The sequence below is a fragment of the Ostrea edulis genome, chromosome 3 (genome assembly GCF_947568905.1).
Source record: "Ostrea edulis chromosome 3, xbOstEdul1.1, whole genome shotgun sequence".
In the NCBI taxonomy this organism is placed as follows: domain Eukaryota; kingdom Metazoa; phylum Mollusca; class Bivalvia; order Ostreida; family Ostreidae; genus Ostrea; species Ostrea edulis.
Genome location: NC_079166.1, coordinates 4041924 through 4062640, shown reverse-complemented (window position 1 = coordinate 4062640; position 20717 = coordinate 4041924). Strand labels below are relative to the sequence as shown.

At 33.3% G+C, this 20717-nt stretch overlaps 1 protein-coding gene across 1 annotated transcript; it reads left to right on the top strand.

Annotated features, from left to right (window-relative positions):
• Positions 1-237: 237 nt before the first annotated feature.
• On the top strand, positions 238-17251 carry LOC125677023 (L-rhamnose-binding lectin CSL3-like). The gene is made up of 5 exons (XM_056158980.1): positions 238-300; positions 749-1043; positions 3140-3168; positions 5548-5682; positions 16833-17251. Exons 2-5 carry the CDS (start codon positions 826-828, stop codon positions 17138-17140), a joined length of 690 nt encoding a protein of 229 aa, XP_056014955.1. The 5' UTR covers positions 238-300; positions 749-825; the 3' UTR covers positions 17141-17251.
• Positions 17252-20717: the final 3466 nt, after the last annotated feature.

Below are 20717 nucleotides of genomic sequence, written 5' to 3'. Positions count from 1 at the left end.
GAAAAATCATTTGCTGTGGATGCAAAACTATTATTGAAATGTATGGCAATGTTGGAAGATGCAATTTTAGTAAACCTTATCAAAAACGATATGTAGTTGCCAAGATACGGTGAACGTCATTTTAGACACTCCCCCAAATATTTGTTCTAGGATTTGTAACACGTGGTATTTATGACTATATAAATGCTCTACATTCGATCATGGCATAATTATCAAGCATAAGCTGCGTCAGAAAAATGAATATAGAGAATTATTGGTCGGTTATATTGGTAATCATATCAATATCGGATCCTCTTTCAGGTAAGGGAAGTAATAAGAAACCTTATTCTAATTTTTATAACGTTATCCTTATATATTGCCTGGAATGTATGTTGAAAGACAGTTGTATTGTAAAACTTATACGCTACCAATTTTGATGCACCAGATGCATATTTCGACAAACAATATCTCTTCAGTGGTGCTCAAGCCAAAAGTTTGGGAAATTTAAATAAACACAAACTTGTAGGAGCTAAAAGAAAAACTAGAGTGCCAAAAACTGGAGCCAAATTCGTCCAAGGATAAGAGATATGCATGAGGGAGAAAATCTGTAATTTTGAAATAAATATCTACATTCGAAAAGGGAATGCATTAGAACACTTTGAATCCCAACATACATTCAACTCATGCTTTTTCTCTATACATCACGGTATTATTTTTTTCTCGTCTATCTTATACTTATACTAATCATGGCGTTTATATTGTGATGCAGGACAAGAAATTGTAACAATTTGTGAAAATTACAACGCCTACCTACGATGTCCCGTTGGGGCGGTTGTTGATATCAAAATGGCAAACTATGGACGGACAGAGAATAGCGCAATATGTCCAGCAGCCTCCCATTTGATGAATGATTTGGACTGTCGGTCATCTAAATCAAAAGAAGAAGTAGAGAAAAAGTGTCACCTAAAAAGGCAATGTCTCTTGGAAGCAACGAATGATATTTTTGGAGATCCATGCGTTGGAACTTACAAGTACTTGAATGTGGAATTTACTTGTGTTTATATGTAAAAAAGTATCGATTTAAATGAGAGATCAGCAATCACAAATGATTGAAAATATTGAACTTTTCTGTTAGGATAACTAGATATGTAAACAAAAATGTGCATAAGATATATCAATATGTTTAAACGTTTTGAAATTAAAATTCCAATATCTTCAACGAAATTGTTTTTAAATTTCTTTACGTAAAGATGTTTGATTGGTGATGTATCAAAATAAACATGATGACACAAATCTGCATTTTTCAAAACAATTTGCACGATTAGTCATTTAGATCACATGATGTATCATTTATAATGAAATAAAATATTATACATATGAGGGAAATAAAAGGACTGCAAATGATGAATATGCAAGGTGAAGATAACGAACAGTGATCAATCTCATAACTCCTACAAGCAATACAAAATATCTGATGCCTTATCAGGGTGTGATGAAATAAAGGTTGTACACTAATGTTAAGAATTACATATTGACTAAAATTGCGTACAAGGTAGTTGTTTTACATGCAGAAATATATAACCACGTATTGCGCCTTACTTCTGCCGTCCACTTCTGCTTCATACTTAGATATTTTATTGAAAGTACACATTAACGGCAAACTGACAATTCAACTGAACGACAAAGAGGGTTATTTCAGCTTCTCCATCGTCAACGTTCCATATTTATGCAACAATATTCCATTATCACCTGTATATGGTGTTTATATATCTCACTGATTCGATATGCAAGAGCTTGTATTGCGTATAGTCAGTTTTTAAATCGAGATAAGCTACTGACAATCAAGTTGATGGTACAGGGGTTCCAACAGTCTCGATTGAAGTCAGCATTTCGCAAATCCTATGGTCGTTATAACGATATAGTTAGTCAATGCAACATATCATTAGGTCAAATGCTGTCTGATGTGTTTCATACCGATTGCTAAGCCGTTCTTGGCACACTGATTTTGACTGCGGATAACTCCGTTTACCTGATCAGGATATAGGGCTCACGGCGGGTGTGAACGGTCGATAGGGGATGCTTACTTCTCCTAGGCACCTGATCCCACCTCTGCTGTGTTCAGGGGTCCGTGTTTGCCCAACTATCTATTTTGTATTGCTTGTAGGAGTTATGAGATTGATCACTATTCCTTATCTTCACCTTTCTATATCGCACCCATTCCAAAAAAAAACCCACATAAGATATCGATAGTCATCCAACAAGATGATTAAGATTTAGCTTTCAGACTATTCCTTAATGAAAGATGAAGATAAAGAACAGTGATCAATCTCACAACTCCTACACGCAATACAAAATAGAGAGTTGGGTAAACATGAAGCCTGGAGATACCAGAGTAAACATTCCCTGTCGACCGGTCACACCCGACGTGAGCCCTATGTATTGATCAGGTAAACGGAGTTATCCGTAGTCAAAATCAGTGTGTCAAAACGACCTAACAATCGGGATGAAACACGTCAGACAGTATTTGACCTAATGATAGGTTGTATTGGCAAAGACAATCGTTATAACGACTATAGAATTTACAAAATGAATTTCAACTTAACAGATAACATGGACTATAAGTTTAATAACCAAACGTTTGATCAGGAACACATTCATTTACTATACAGTGGTTGTAGTGAGCCTTAAAAACTAAATCAAAGTCACATTAAAACAAAATCAAAGTCATATTATACCGACATGAACGCATTGATTATATCACCGAAAGTCACGAGTTGTGCGTTAAGACGAAAACCCTGCAATAGTCAGCAGCTACAAGTCGGGAATATACTCTAGAGTAAACTTTTATCCCCACAACACATATACACAAGCATGTATGGTACATTTATTTTCGCAGTTTTATCTATATTGAGGCAAATGTTCGATCATGTTTCAGATAGCATTTCTTATGAAAATACTATTCGAGATATTGCATTGAATCTATTTTTGTTTTGATTACATGAAGGTTACTATTGAAGTAAATCCATAAAATCACGATAATTGAATTATGCTTATGATATGCATGTATCTGTTTGCACCACTACGATGTTTTGGCCCATTTGGATATATTGTAAACACTTTGGAATAAAAGATAAAGATCGAAAATATTTTTTTATGTCAGCATTGTCTTTTATGAAGGCAATATCGACGGTAAGTGGGTTCAACCGACCATTTCTAGATTAAATTAGTTATTTCTAGATTAAATTAGTTGAACACGAAACATTAATTGTGTTTCATAGAACTTTGTACGTCGTGCAACGACCTTCATTTCTTTTCCAATGATATCAATAGGTATATAATATCCGTACATTGTCTGCATCTAAAATGGTTACCATCAGTACAGTTTTGAATGTTAAAGCATAGATTGATATGTTATATAAAGCAACTGTACATTGTACAATGAATAGATTTTGTAGTGTATTGAATATGATATTGTGTATCAATGTAAAATATACAATTCAAGCAAGTGGAACATTTTGTAAAAGGAATCAAACTACCACAATTTCTACAAACTGAATTTCTGCTGTTAAGGTAGATCTATAATCGGCCTTAAATGGATTAAATCATGAAAAAATTGCCTTTACAAAATAAACATTTATTTTCAGTAATAGATAGACTGCGGTAAACACAACTACGATATCTGTGGTTACTGGAGCAGCAAAATGTGAACTTTTCTTTTTACACGAACGTACCATGTATTTGTTGATGATAATTTGGAACCTATTCTAACCCGGATCCTCACAAATATTATCATGATGCTCGTGGAAACCTGAATTGGTCTGACCTTCCCCTTTCCCATCTGTCTCCCCCACTTTATGATGCCCCGCACTTCCATATGTTGAACATTTGGATCATAGTAAATCTTTTACATACATGAATAGTCAAAATACACTGAATGCCTCAAGGACATGTACAATTTAATTGGTACAGACCCTCATCCACAAAAATGTTGTTTGTTCTTCAACCGGATTTTTTCTAATGCTATAATCATCTCTATTTCCCCCATTTAAATTAAACACCACAAAATCTCAACTTAAGAACACCCAGGAAGGAATTGATACCGGATATTCATATCTTGTATCGCCATGTAAAAATCAAATGAATATCGTTAAGATATCACATTGCGGAAAACGGAAGCGTGGTTCCGCATTTACATTTGATTGCGACGTAGGCCGAGTATAGGTCTACTTGAAGTCTTCTGATCTAAGGTTTATATGTACTTCAAAAAAATAGATGTATGATAAACATATTGAAAGCACCGTCTATTATTATTATTATACAAAATTTATAAAGCGCTAAATACAATATAAAATTACTCTAAAGCGCTGTACATAAAACAATTATGGACATAAGAGCATAAACATTACTCAATAAATACTAGAGCTAAAAATTTGAAGTTAAAAGCGCTTAAGAATATACATATAACTTTAAAAGGAATAGCAATGTTCACATGTAAAATTGCTATTTTGTCCATTGTAATAAAGTCAATTTAAAAATGAACAGTTTGGAATAAACACTTAAAAGGATTTGGGTAAACAATGGTTAAAAGGTAAGTTTGCATGATGAAACAGGCAATATGATAATTTCTTTCATAAAATTTAAAGAGTAAGCGTAACTTATTTTTCACATCTTAATTGCGTGTTTTAAACATAATAGAAATCATATCAATGCTGAATATTTCTAGTGTAGTAATTTGCTTTCAACTGCACTTTACATGCCTCACAGAATTCTTCTTGTTGATTCAAGTTGTTAAATATATATATTTACAACACGTTATTGGGAATGACAGCAAATGTGTTTATTATATAATTATTTATTTTTAAAGCGAACTGGTTTAGATACACTTCAGGGGATCATTTGAATAATAACTATGGGTTATTCCCTATTTCTGATAGTGTAGTGATCGTCCATTATTCATTTAACGGGAACCCATTGACTAAATAACGTGTTTAAACAGTTGATTGGTTTTGCAATTTGACGCTTTCTAGATAAACAATATCTTTGCTAGCCCCTTGTATTTTGCCTACCTCCAGTTTCTTCATGAAGGGAAATTTTGAGTGTATAGGACCCATTTGTATTTGAAATAATAAGTTGTTGTTCTCAGGAAAGAAATTTATCAACTATACCATTAATACATTTTGTAATCTCACGAATTATGACTGGGCTCATAGTTTGAATATTCGTTTATCATAGTCTGTTTATTGTTTAACCCTCTTCTACCTAAGTGCATGCAAGGTTTTAAGACTTTGCACCGTGGCGAAGGGCTGATAACTCTTACTAAATCAAATCGATCGCAACAACGTACAATTGTAGCCAAGTTCATGTTAGAGGATATGAAAAGATTTCAAATTGCATGTACTGACGCTGTCAATAAAATATTTCAAATTCCAATACGTAGGAGTTGAATGCTAATAATTTCCGTTATAAAAAAACCCAAAAGAATCACGGTTCGATACAAGACTACTTTATCTATATTTTGCACTCATTTTGATTCTATGTCATTGTGGCTTTCCTTTGTACTTTATATAGTACGCTTAGTCGTGGAACGCAATTATGCTCATTGTGTCAGAATTGTATGGAAAGAAATATACGTGAGAAGACCACGTCCTACATATCTTGAAAACAGAAATTTCAGTTACGTGCTGACAAAGACAAAAGAAGGAGGTAAGGATAATTTATATGACTTGTAACACACACACACACACACACACACACACACACACACACATACATCAGCAAGTTGAATTCAATATATGTTGGTAATGATATCAGTTTTGATTTAAAAAGGTTTCTCTATGTCAATATAAGCACTGCATGCATTAGCATTTGATTTCTAGTTCTACAAATTTCGTATCGCAACTGATATATTTACGGCAAGCTCTAACAAAAATATAAGAGTATATTAGATTGTTATATAATAAGTAGAAAATTAGGATGCAATCTAGATCAGTATATTGATCCCTCTCTTTTTCTGTACATAATTACACCGTATTTTTTTTAACTTCATTGAATAGAGAGTTAATGTTAAGATTCCTCAGAGGTCCGCGCTGAGGTGTTTGTTCTACCAGTAATTTGACCATTAGCACGATCCTAACGAAAATAGTATCCATGTATTTCATACAAAGCCACATATTTTCAAAACAAAATTCCTGTACTTATTTCTTGAAAAATGTTGGTTAAAGAAAAAGCATTGATATCAGAAGTATTCACAGTATCATTTAATAATTTCCGAATAGATGTATCATAACCTATTCAAAATATATAACACGAAGCATTTATCCTTTATATAAGTATTTGTGATTTTCGAATGAAAATAGCATTATGTATAAAATAATATATCTCTCTGCAATATTTCATCGTACTGATTTTTTTATTATGACAGTTACTTCTGATATTTTTAAAGAAAATGGTGTGTGTTTCATCCAAATAGAGGAACAAATGTTTCCAGGAAAAAGATTTTGACATCAAAATGATTTCATATAGAATACATATAACACATAGAGAACATTTGTCTGGGGTATGTGGGAGGGTTACTTGTGGCCAAGTTCTATATATTATCAAAATATCAACACAAACCGACATAATGACATACTTCACTCAAGTGATCCAAATTATCAATATGTTTGCATCGTAAATCAAAGTATCAACGAATTTCTCTTCGAAGTTAGTAATAGTCCCAATTTCTATATTTTAGTAAATTAAGTATTCAAGGTGACAAGTCATCTTTCTTTACTATAATGAAATATAGGTCATTGTGTTTTCGTTCCAGAAGCGACTTAGCTAGCACATGTCTCTAAGCAGATACTAAAGGTAGCGGTTTACGGAGTGACCGTAGTGGAAGTAGAAGTACTACGACAATTACCAGTGATAATAATACTACCAATAATAATGATAGTTGAATATAATAACAATAATAATGAAAATAGCAGTAACAAGAATAATAGTAATAGCATTAATAATAATTACAGTTGTAGTAGTACATGTAGTAGTAGTAGTAGTAATGTTTTTATAAAAATAATTATTTGTTCCACGCAGGCCCATAATTGTGGAAAATGTAAAAAAAAAAATAATAATAATAATAAAAATGAAGCGACCATGTCCTTTTATTGATTTGTATCATATGAAGCATGTGCATGTATGAATATTTAAGAAGCCATTTGAAAACGGACACAAGAATTATTAGAAACTAAGACATATTCATTGTCTTTTAAGTAAGTACATGCAGTTAGACAAGTGTTAAAGAACAAGTTTTTCAACCGGTCGGTTTTCCTCAGGTAAGTTAAGTGCGGGGCGGAGCTAATTTAAGGCAGGTGTGAAGACCCGAGTCCGAGGAAACCCTGCTAGCTTGTATATACCGTCCCAAATACACAGGATGTTATCTGTGTTACCTGCATTACCTGTGCGTTTTTTGTAAGATTGAAAAATTCATGATAGTCATTTTTCTTGTGCGCGTAAATCGAAACATTGACGATTAAATCTATTGAATCAAACGTAAGAATTAAAGCTCGATACATTTATTTTATATAAATGAGAATGTTAGCTATTGAAAACTTAGGCAGCATATTCTTTTATATTCAAAGTTTTCTTGTATCCATTTGACTGCCAGTATCCGACGATGTTTGACTGCCAGTCACAGGAAAAAAAAGTCACAATATACATTTTGTATAAAAATCACATAGATGTAGGAAAAAAAGTCACAATATATATTTTGTATAAAAAAGTCACAATATATATTTTGTATAAAAAAGTCACAATCTATATTATATTATATGTATAGGGAAAATTTCATAGTATATATTTTGATAGAAAAGGGTCACATATACAAAGGGGGAGAAAGTCACAGTATATATATTTTGAAAGAAAACTACATGTATATATAGTAAAAAGTCAATTATATAAGGAGAAAAGTTGTACTTATATTTGATTCAAAGTTATAAGATTCCATGTTTTTTCAATCATTTGCAACAGAGTTTATATATTTTAATGTTAAAACAAGCAAATAACCCCAATAAAAAGTAATTAACTTTTAAGTATTTACAACAGTTGTTGAAGGGACTGTTGAGATTAATTAGTGGCTTCACAAGGCACCTTTCCCCTTTTCTAGACAGTGTATTTCCTGTATAAGTAGACAAAATGGCATGAATTTACAATCTTTGAAGCCATACATAGGATGAAGGAAAAAATATGTTAGTGGTCATACTCTTATACATATTGTGACTTTTTTTCCTGTGACTTTTTTTCCTGTAACTTATTTTCCTGTGACTTTTTTTCCTACCCAGATTGTGACTTTATTTCCAGTGACATCTTTTCCTGTGACTTTTTTTCCGTTCACCTCCATAACGCATGGCCTACAAAAACAGGACATTCGTATTTTCCGACAGTTCCTTCCATAACTGGTCTAGACGAAGAATTTGTTCTTCCTCTGGATCCCAATTCCAACCATTATACGCAAGAAATAGCCCTCATAGCGGCTAATTTCTCTTACGATTAGTTGAACTTTGTGCAATGCTTCGATGGGAAAATTACGCTTATAAATTTTCAACTGAGTGTAAACAAGATTTCACTAATGTACAATGTATTTACTCATAATTAATCTGTTTAGCAAAAAATCGATGTCCGTGTAAAATGTATTCAACAATCAATTATTATCAATCGTACCCATTCCTAAGCATAACCTACTATATTCTATTACAATATATGTAACTGTATGCAAAATTTACTATTATTGTGTGACTATCTCTACATGAAAAAACCAAAACGATTTCCCTATCGAGCTGGTTTACGCGGTAAGCATCAAAAGATTGCATGGACGCCTCGATCGCCAAATTAGATAGATAAGGTATACACAAAGACTAGTAACCAAATGTCCATCAATTTCTAGCATCCAATCTGAAGCTTAATTTCTCCTGACTGACATGGGTTCACAGACCGGGTAAATTTGAAGGCGGTGCTTATTTTCTCGGTCTTTAAAAAAAAATCTAGGCGATATAATTAAAATGCAGGTAGTGTTATTCCGATGTTTCTTCTTTCTTTTGTCGTTCTTTTTTACATTGATCTGCGAAAAAAAATCAGTCCTCAAAAGAAACATTATTTGGAGATGTAGGTACATATACTGATTTATCAACATTTTGGTGCATTATCATTCTGCTTAAACTGTGTTTTTTGTATATAACTTAATGTCGTTTGTGATCGATTTGTATGCGTGTTTGTGCTTGTGTCTGTGTAGAGTTTGAATGCGTGTGTGTGTGTGTGTGTGTGTGTGTGTGTGTGTGTGTGTGTGTGTGTGTTGTGAATGAGTTGCATTAATTCAAAATGGTCATTTATGATTGTTGACCATACCGTTGTTTGGATATTTTTCTGTGTTTTGTACTGTATTAGCAATTTTCTAGACTGTCTGAATTGTATCAAAGGGCTACACTTTAAATGTCGTATAATACCCAGCTAATTTGAATTTCCTGCGTGTAACCATCTGTTTTCGTGGGCAGACGTATTGTGCTTTTATCAAGGTTCATTAAAATTTGAACTACGACAGACAATGATTCTGTATTCAGACATAAAACATAATGTGATAATTTAAGTCGATTTCCTTAGCACTTTGTTTACAAAATATTGCTGTTGCAATCGAAATTGCATTCAGGCTTTATAGTCATCCGAAAGATGGGGAGATGGATAATATTTTATTATGTAGCATATGTTTTAGCTTTGAATGAATATACTTTAGATACCATCGTTAAATTTATTCTATCTGTTAAAATCTGTTTTTTAGTACTTATCCACTCATTTATCGACTGAATACGTGTCACTGTTACGTTCAATTTCAATCCTAATGTCTGCGTCTTAATTTCATCAGAAGTTCTCGCGTACCTAACACAGTGAAGAATTCTGAAACGTTATTAAATTTGCTTTCTTGTTTATCCCTGATAATGAAAACAGAATATCAAGTATCAATGGAAAGCAATACATATCTTGATGGATTGACAAATTGAAGGATGAATGCCGCTTAGTAAAACATTAAAGCCATGAAGTGTATGTGATGAAATGCGATTTACAAATCAGTTCACACACCACTCATCTATCTACATCGGATAAATTCTGTAATATTGCACCATTGAATCCTTTATTTGAAATCAAAACTTTCGAAAATCATTCAAGCAGATACACCATATGTGCAATTCAATGAAAACATCTACATCACCGCGACAGATTACAATGCTATACACAGGTAAATAGAAAATATAATTACTGATCTATTTCGATATATTTTTAGATGTTTGCACTGCAAATTATAAATCGCATACTCTAATGATCAGTTGCCACAGACACATGTAGATGGAGTGCTTAAGCAAGAGTATCACAAAACACAAATTACAGAGAGATTTAATTTGATCAACATAAACAACTAAGCAAATGATTGGGATATTATAGTCAACTCCAAAACGTGCAATATAAAAATGGTAAATAAATCATGTCACTGATAAAAACAAATTAGCAGTATTATGTAAGTGGAGCCATACTGTATACACAGTACCGGACGTTATCAATGTTAAATCATCCTTCAAATATAATGCACCACGGATTAGCTTTGTTCAGAAATATCCAAAGACAAAAAATAATAAGACTTTGAGATTTTGGACTTACATAATTACATGTATCATGTTGTGGCCTTTTAGATGTTACATCCATAGATTTGTATGCATTTCGTGGCATGAGGATTAATCACAATTTTACTACTAGCATATTCAGTCTACCAATTTCTACCAGTATTTTGCATCCCGGTAAACTACAAAAAGTAACATACATGGATATTACATGACAGTATGAAGGGTAGGTTTGAAAATGATTAACAGTGTAGTCGTTGATAGCACAGAAGCAGATAATTTAGTGAAATATACAAATATAGATACGCACTTACTCTTTCTTAGCTGTCATATATTACACTGTAAACTGAGGGAAGCAAATATCAAATTTATAGTTCTTATCCTGGTCCTAACTCGTATTTATGAAAAACACATTGAAAAATAAGATAATAAATAGTGGTCAATCGCAAACTTAAAATAAGATAATAAATAGTGGTCAATCGCAAAACTTCTATTAGGAATACAACATAAAGAGTTGGGCGAACACGGACCCTTTATATACCAAGATGTAGGATTAGGTGCCTACCATGATACAACATAGAAAGTTGGGCGAACACGGACCCTTTATATACCAAGATGTAGGAGTAGGTGCCTAGCATGAGTAACAAAGATTTTCATATATATGTCAAATGGTTTTTATGAAATATGAAGTGTATACTACTGTGGTAACGATTATTTTAAATGTCAGTTTCCGTTTTTTGATAGATAAACTTATTGGAATGTTCATTTACAATGCTTGATTAACGTGTCATATATATGCAAAACGACGATAACGAACAGTGATCAATCTCATAACTCATATAATACCACTAATTTTACTAGAGACATGTACAATAGTGAATAATATGATCTAATTTCGCTTTTTAGCATATCCAACATAGTCTTTTAGGGTTTCAGTTATCATCATTGAGAAAAACCCAAACAACAAATTCGAGGCTTCGAAAACTTTCATTCTTATAAATTAATTACAATGCATCATCTTCAAATCACACTGTCATGATAGCACAGTGAATAACGCACTCGTATCGCACTGCTGCAACCAAAGATAGATCCTCTGGATCGGCATTGGTTGAACGAAGAGTGAAGATGACAAAAAGTAAACAATCTTGTAAATCCTATAAATGTATACGAAATTAGGAGAAAGGCAAAACGGACCTTGAACATACCATAGGTGCAATAAGATGCATGTGAGAGTAGGCATCCCCTTTTAACACGTCGCACCTGCCGTTTACAGAGATTGCCAAGAGAACTTGTACCTTTATAAACCTCCGTATCAATTTTCATGATATGATTAAAACACTTTCACTAAAGGTACAAAACCTTTCTTTGAAAAGGTAGCACAGGGATACAAATAGACAAGGACAAGCTCGAGGCCCAGGATAGAAGTCAGCAAGTGGCATACTACCTGGTGGCACTGGGAACAGATCGTTATATTTATAATGTGTATCAAGACACCAATATTTTGTCAACATTGGCTGGATGATATCAATGTAAAAATTTCACTTCTAATGTCATTTATAGGTTTCCTAATTTTGACTTTTTAATAAATTCTCCATTTCTAATTTTATTCTTAACTTTTGAATTTAACATACATATTAATGAACATAAAACATTTTTTTTTTTTGGATATTGTATTCATGCAAGGTGAAGATAACGAACAGTGATCAATCTCATAACTCCTACAAGCAATACAAAATAGATAGTTGGGCAAACACGGACCCCTGGACACACCAGAGGTGGGATCAGGTGCCTAGGAGGAGTAAGCATCCCCCTTTTGACCGGTCACACCCGCCGTGAGCCCCATATCCTGATCAGGTAAACGGAGTTATCCTCAGTCAAAATCAGTGTGCCAAGAACGGCTTAACAATCGGTATGAAACACGTCTAACAGCATTTGACCCAATGCGAGGTTTTATTCACGAACTAGATCGTTATAACGACCATAGAATTTGCGAAATGCTTACTTCAATCGAGACTGTTGAAATCCCTGTACCATCAACTTGTTTGTCAGTAGCTTACCTCGATTTAAAAACTGACTATACCCAGAACAAGCTCTTGCATATCGAATCAGTTGAGATGTATAAACACCATATACAGGTGATAATGGAATATTACTACATAAATGTGGGAAATTGACGATGGAGAAGCTGAAATCATTCCGTTTGTCATACAGTTGAGTTGTTAGTTTGCCGTTAATGTCTACTTTCAATAAAATATTTAAGTATGAAGCAGAAGTGGACGACTTTATGGTGTCCTTTATTTCGAGCTCACAGGGATATATCAAATCGACATATGAATGAAAGCTATCATTGTTAATAGACAAAACGTCATCGATATATCTAAAAGTCGAATTGAAGGTCACAGCCAGATATTTTTTCTTCTCACGTAGAAGTTTTTGAATAAATTCTGCTTCATATGAATATAAAAACAGGTCAGCTAACAAAGGAGCACAATTCGTGCCCATGGGAATTCCAACAGATTGTTGGAAGACCTGATCACCAAAGACCACGAAGATATTGTCAATGAGGAACTGTAGCATATTTTTTATTTCAACTTCAGAGTACTTGTGCGTGGAATCAGAGTGGTGTTTAACAAAGTAAGTTTTTGAATGACTGATCACTAGATATGAATATTTCCGTTTTCCGTTTTTGTTGAAGAAGCAACTGTTTATGATGTCAAAAAGTCTGGTCTTTAATTTATCGTGAGGAATGGTCGTGTATAGTGTTGAAAAGTCATAGGTTTTAATGCTATTGATTTGGGAAAAATTCTGTGATTTCATGTTTACTAAAAGTTCTTTAGAATTTTTTAGAATCCACATTTGATTAACACCACTTCTGGCATATGTGGTCGCACAGTAAGTTTGAAGTTTCTCCTTCACAGCTGTTAACATTTTCGTGAGGAGCAAAGATAGGGGCTTGGTAGAGCACTTACTGGATCCAGCAATGTATCTTTGTTTGTAAGGGTTTTTATGTAGTTTAGGAATCCAGTATAGGTACAGTAACTCATATTCATTCGACCCATTGACTGGAATATTAAATGTGTCTAAAACTGAAGCATGGTTTTGAAGAATTTCGTCTTTTGAAAGGGCAGTTGAAGTATAAGTATGATTACCAAAAGTGGAATTAATGCCAAGTTCGTTTAAAATACAGTTGTAATAATGAGCCTTACAAACAAAGACAATGCTGTTACTAGCTTTGTCAGCTGGAACCAAAGCATATTCCTCATGTAACATATCTAATTCTTTTATCACTTCTGGTTTACTAAACACAGAAGGATAGGTGGTACGTACTTTTGTTTTCATGTGTCTAATGTGGGATTTTAATATCCCTCTTATGCTTTTAACCCATTCTGACAATGTATCAAGTTCTTGTTTTTCATATTTAGCCCATCGTCTGGCATAATCTTCGACAGAACTCATAATAGAGATGAAGTTCTGTCGCTAATTAAAAGACCGAGGTTCTCTGTATTTAGGACATTTAAGAATAAGTGATTTGAGGTCCTCATTTTCAACTATATTAACATCACCAGTAATGACATGTCCAGTTGGACTGTAGTTGAAAGAAGATGAAGAACAAGAACATTTTGGTGGATTACGTATAAGATGGTCTATATCTAAGCACTGCAAAGTTTGTTTATAATTAAAAAGCTTGGATGCAATAGTAGAAGTATAGCTGTAGGAAATACAGGGTGTAGACTTGAACTTGAAATAAGTTGCAATACACGACTGAACCCTTTTATGACGAAGAATGTTGCTTATGTTGACGGTATATATTCCTTTGTTTGTAAATTTGACCTTAAGGAACTGACGGCATGATTTGGAAGGAATATCATCCATGGTCCGTGCTGGTTTATAGAGCCTGTGGTAGGCAACATCCATAATCATAGAGTTCAGTCTATATTCAGGTGTTGAAAAATCCAAGTATAGACTAGTCATAGCTTCTTCAAATAACGTATGCAAAACCCTCAATGGAATAGAGTAAAGTTTTGTACGAATATGATGTGGACCCAATTGTCTGTTGACGTGAGGCAAAAGTGAATCAAACGTGACATCATTTACACTTGGTCTTTTATATGAACGATGTCCGTGACTGCGTTTTCGTCTTTGGGTATTGGGAAAGAGTCCCATCACATTAACGTTATTTCCTTGTGGACTAGTCAAATTTCCCACATCATATACAATATCATTGCATCCATATGGAAATGCAGTGCCTAGGGTCCTGATCCAGTGATTTTCTCGTTGTCTACGAAAAGGGGTGCTTAATGTAGGATTGTTTGTGTGATGGTATTTTTTTTTCTAAAATCCTTACCCTCATGGACAAGATGGAGTGGTCCGGTGCATTAAAATGCTTGTAAAGAAGTTGGTTACCACCATTATTAATTTGAAATATGTGCCCCGATATTCTTTTATTAAGTGAACCCTTGGTTTCTCCCACATAAATTAAGCCACATAATTAATTACCGCCACTATATATGAATACGACCTATCATGTTTGGTACTTGCACATGAGCAACTTGGTAGCGTCAATCGCCATTCTTAATTCGATGTTTACAATTGTGTTTGGAAATTTTTGGGAAGATTTTATTACCACACACCCCACTTCCCTTTAAGGTATATTCTTGTCAGAATTGCCTTTTAGCATTTTGCAAACTGTAATTAGTGAAAGATACTCCATCTTTGACACTGTTTGTATATACAATTTTCCAAATTATCTGCTGTTATGACTTTAAGTTTTTTTTTCTGTTTTGTTAGAATTGTGGCATTTTTGGAATGTTTTATAAGTAACAATTCCTTAGCATAGATTGCAGTATTGTGTTTTTAGTTTGCTATATTTATAAGTGTTCTATATGATTTTTTGCACAATAATTTGTCATTTATTAGTTAAATAAATGACCATGGCGGAAGATATCCCATCTTTGACACTTTTTGTGTAGACAGTTTGCCAAATTATCTTTTCTGATAACTTTAGGTTTGTTCTAGTGATAATATGGTATTTATGTTTTATAATGTATTTTTTTTTTTAGGATTGTGGAACTTTGGAATGTTTTATTAGTCACAATTCTTATATATTTTACTGTTTTATATGATTTTTTATACAATAATTTGTCATTTAAATTAATTAAATAAATTACAATTCTATATTTGCCTAGTCTCTCAACCTTATCTTATCGCAAAAATACACATACATCTAACTCAATGTGACACTCCCAGAGAAAGACACTTTCAATGGAAAGAGAGAGTTTTATGACGTAATACCGAGGCGTGTCACGTGATTGACATGCATATATAACAGCCTCCCATGACAAGCAAGAGGAATGACGCTAGTATTAAGGGAATAAAGACAATGGAAGCAAACAATTTCCTGATTGGAATATTGCTATTATTTTTTATTACGAATTACAGCACAGGTAAGAATGCTTTTAAAACATTTAAGAAAGTGAAAACTGCAGTCCGGTATAGATTTGAATTACTAAACCCGTGCATTATACGTGGTCTTTACTGTGTGATAGCTTACATGAACTTACATTTTCTTTATTATCAAGAAAAAGAAAATCGCAACCAACATGATTAGAATGTCCCTATTTTTGAAATTGTTTTCAACATTATATGCGATGTAGTGTATATTTTTAAAACGTTTTTTATTTGCAATTTCCCAATAAGATATTTCCAAATGTTCTATCAAATCCAAGTGAAATTTGTACACACACACATACACTGGTATTTATTCCATCAGAGTAAATACCTATACAATATTTTTATGTGCCAAGAATAACGTCAATTGTTTCACACACAAGAATCGAAACAAGGGAAAAACATGTAGTGGATACCCCTTTTCAGGAAGATTTATGAATAACAAAACAAGATAGTATGCATTAATAAAAGTGTATCTAGTAGAACAAACGCATAGTGGTGTGCTCGCGTTCGGGTATTACATTTCCTATTTCTTGAAATATTGATACATTAAGGACTAGTATTACAGTTTCTATCTCAATTTACGTAACTGGTTTTGAATTGGAATTGTATTTCAACAAATCAACAGAACTCCAGAATTAACTGGAAATGATATCTATGAAGTCATGATCTTCCTTGGAATTGGTTACCATAAACAATGTTGCGATGTGAATTATATCTTTACCTGTTTCTCTATTGTTTGATTATGGTGTTCGTATTGTTATTCAGGTAGTTCCATTATTATTGTTTGTGAGAATGAGCTTGCCTACCTCCGATGTCCTGATCCGGAGACCATCCACATCCTCAGCGCTAATTATGGAAGAACTGAGAATAGTACCATTTGTCCGGTTGATCCTGAATTCATGACTGATTTGAACTGTCAAACATCTAACACTCAGAAAATAGCAATGTTGATGTGTAACGGACGTAGAGAATGTTCGTTGGAGGCAGCAAACGATGTTTTTGGAGATCCATGTGTAGGGACTTACAAATATTTATATTTGGAATTTGTTTGTGAGGACACCACTACTGCTTGATTCGAAATGTTCATCAGTCTTTGTTTAAAACACATATGTAAACCGATGCATCATATCATTACGGAGACACATAATTATCTGAGTTTCAATTAAAGGAATATGATAATTATGCATGTGTGTTATGAGGACAGCGTGACAACTGATGTATATCTGTTGTCACACATGTTTTGAAGCTAGATAAAATGTTGCAGATAACATCATAGAAACTATTGTATTGGTTAACATTAGCTTTATAGAGTATGACACACTCACATAAACCATTTGCTATATTACAGCAACAGTTGTGGTGTCTAAAGTGTTTAGAAAGTGAAATTACCAAGTCCATTATTAAACTACCAATATTATAAAACAAACATTACTAGTAACCATGCATGACAGTCTAGGAGAAGCACTGACGTGTCTGTCCATGACATCAATAATACAACAGGATATCAGGAAATTTTGTAAGGATAGAAACAACGCTATGGTTATATATGATTGTTCATGTCCGAGTCCAAATATTTAACTTTGCAAACATGTTCCGATTGCAGATACAATTTCAATAATATATGTCGACTTGTCGTATTCCACGTACTTATATATGGTTATACAGACTTAAAATGAAGTACTTTTGCATGTACCTATTTTTAACTTAATCTGTAGATAAGAAAACATTTTTCAATGTACGTCTCTAGGCTATATGTACCACCACCTACATGTTTTGAGAAATAATATTGAATCAATCAGAATAGGCGCTCTCATCATGAAGAGGGGGCTTAGGCTCGATTCTCAAACATAATCATAGCTAACATATAAAATATGACGAAAATGAAAGCCTCGTTAAATCATACTTTAGAAATAGCAAAAAGGAAGGAAATAATAAGAGTAACATTTTCAGTTTGGAGTCACTTACACTTGCAAATGTGTCTCACGCGAAGATTATGTGAATTGCCTTTCACGTGAAATTCAAGTAAATTTCATGAGAATTTCTCGTGAAAAGTTGTTCACGTTAGAAATTTTACATGAATTTCACGTGAACAACAATTAACATAAAATTCATGTTAAATATTCACCTGAATTCTACGTGAAATCAATGTGAATCTTAAGTGATATTCACATGAGGTACATTTGCCTGTGTAGCTCGAACTATGAAAGCAAACTTCATTAAAAATACATGACTTATTTTCGAATGTATACAGAGCCAATATGTAGATGATGTAAATAAACAAGATATAAAGATAAATAACCAACTGTTCTCGTCAGACAAGTATATCTCTTAAACCATATAAAACAACACTTATCTCATGCTCTTTAGGTATGCACGAACGCTACTCCCAATTCACTACCATGTAAACTTATACGGTACCAATTTTGATGCACAAGATGCGCATTTCGACAAATAATGTCTCTTCAGTGATGCTCAACCGAAATGTTTGAAATCCGAATAACTATGAAGTCTTAGAGCTAAATATAGCCAAAAACAGCGTGCCAAAAAAGTGGAGTCAAATTCGTCTAAGGATAAGAGCTATTCGTGAGGGAGATAATCCTTAATTTTGATATGAATTTCTAAATTTTATAACAGCAATTATATATACATCCGTATTTTCAAACTAGTAAGGAAGTACTTAGCTACTGGGCTGTAGAGACCCTCGGGGATTAACAGTCCACCAGCAGATGCCTCGACCCAGGGATCATAATGTAAAACTTACACGGTACCAATTTTGACGCACCAGATGCGCATTTCGACAAATATCTCTTCAGTGATGCTCAACTGAAATGTTTGAAATCCGAAATAACAATGAAGTTTTAGAGCTATTATAGGGAAAAACAGAGTGCCAAAAAAGTAGAGTCAAATTCATCTAAGGATAAGAGCTATGCATGAGGGAGATCATCCTTAATTTTGAAATGAATTTCTACATTTTATAACAGCAATTAAATATACATCCGTATTTTCAAGCTAGTAACGAAGAACCTAGCTACTGGGCTGTAGAGACCCTCGGGGACTAACAGTCCACCAACAGAGGTCTCAATTTACTTATTTCGTCTAAAATTGTATATCTGTTTACTTTTGCTTTGTACTTAAATGTTTTATCGAAAGTAGATACTAACGACAAACTAACAACTCAACTTTACGACAAACAGGATGATTTCATCTTCTCCATCGTCAACTTCCCATATTTATATAACAACATTTCATTATCACCTTTACATGGTGTTTATATATTTAAACTGGTTATATACGCAAGGACTTATACTGCGTATGATTAGTTTTTAAATAGAGACAGGCTACTGAGAAATACGTTGTTGGTGCAGGAGTTGCAATAGTCTTGTTTAAAATTAGCATTTCGCAAATTCTATGGTCGTTATAACAATTTAGTTGGCCAATACAGCCTATCATTGGATCCATTGCTGTCTGACGTGTTTCAAACCGATTGTTATGTCATGTTGGTATACTAATTCTGACTACGGATAACTCCATTTACTTGATTAAAACAAGGGTATGACCATGAAGGGTCCACAGGGGATGCTCACTCTTCTCTGGTATATCAAGTGGTTTGTGTTTGCCAAACTCTTCATTCTGTATTCATTGTGGGAGTCATGAGATCGATCACTGTTTGTTATATTTGCCTTTCATCCGGATATACCACCAAAATATAACACATTGATATTACATGGCAATATGAAGTATAATTTCGAAAATAATCAGCAAAACAGTTCTTCATGTTATAAAAACAAACACTATACCAATAAGCTTAAATTTGACATCACACAACATTTTAGCATAGGCCTAATAGAAAGGTATGATGACTTTTATTGTATACAATCGTCTATTTACATTATATCTTATCATGTCATACAACATTGTCTCTAATTAAATCCAAAAGTAAAACATATAAGCAATTCCCTGTTGGCGATCCGCATGCATTTCAATCGATGTAACCTTATATCGTCTGGTACATTTCGTAAGACATGACGTATTTTATGCTTTGATATGCGAACAAATTCCCAAGTGAAAATAAATTTTGTAATGAAGGAGCAAAATTTGAAAATACATGATATAGCATCATTTAACATATGGTATCGCTATACCAAAGTATGTTTTGATTTGTTACCTTGTTTTGTCATGCAGGAAAATGTAAGTTTTGTTTGAAAAAACGAATATTTTTTTCTAACAAAGGTATTTTATTATACAAATTTAATTCCGTTGATTTTCAATTCCATAGATGACCTCATTACTAAACAGTGTTGCAATGCATGAAAATAGTGCCGTCTTGGTTTGCGAAGGGGACGTGTCCCTGTACAAAATGTACCACATTACACTAAACATTTAAACTAAAAATATCAATGTATCCAGGCAATTAAATTGCATGTTGCAAATAATTTTAAATTATTCTCAAATACATTCATGCACGATTATTCATTATTACTGATACATACAATGTTTTACATTTTCACAAGAAACAAATTCCTACTTATTGAGATCATATCGATTTATTGCCTTCCACGTGATTTGACATTGTGTTTTGCCCTTTCCGCGATCCAATCTACTGTTTTAACGTTACAATTCATATCTTGCTAATCCCCTAAGGATGAAGAT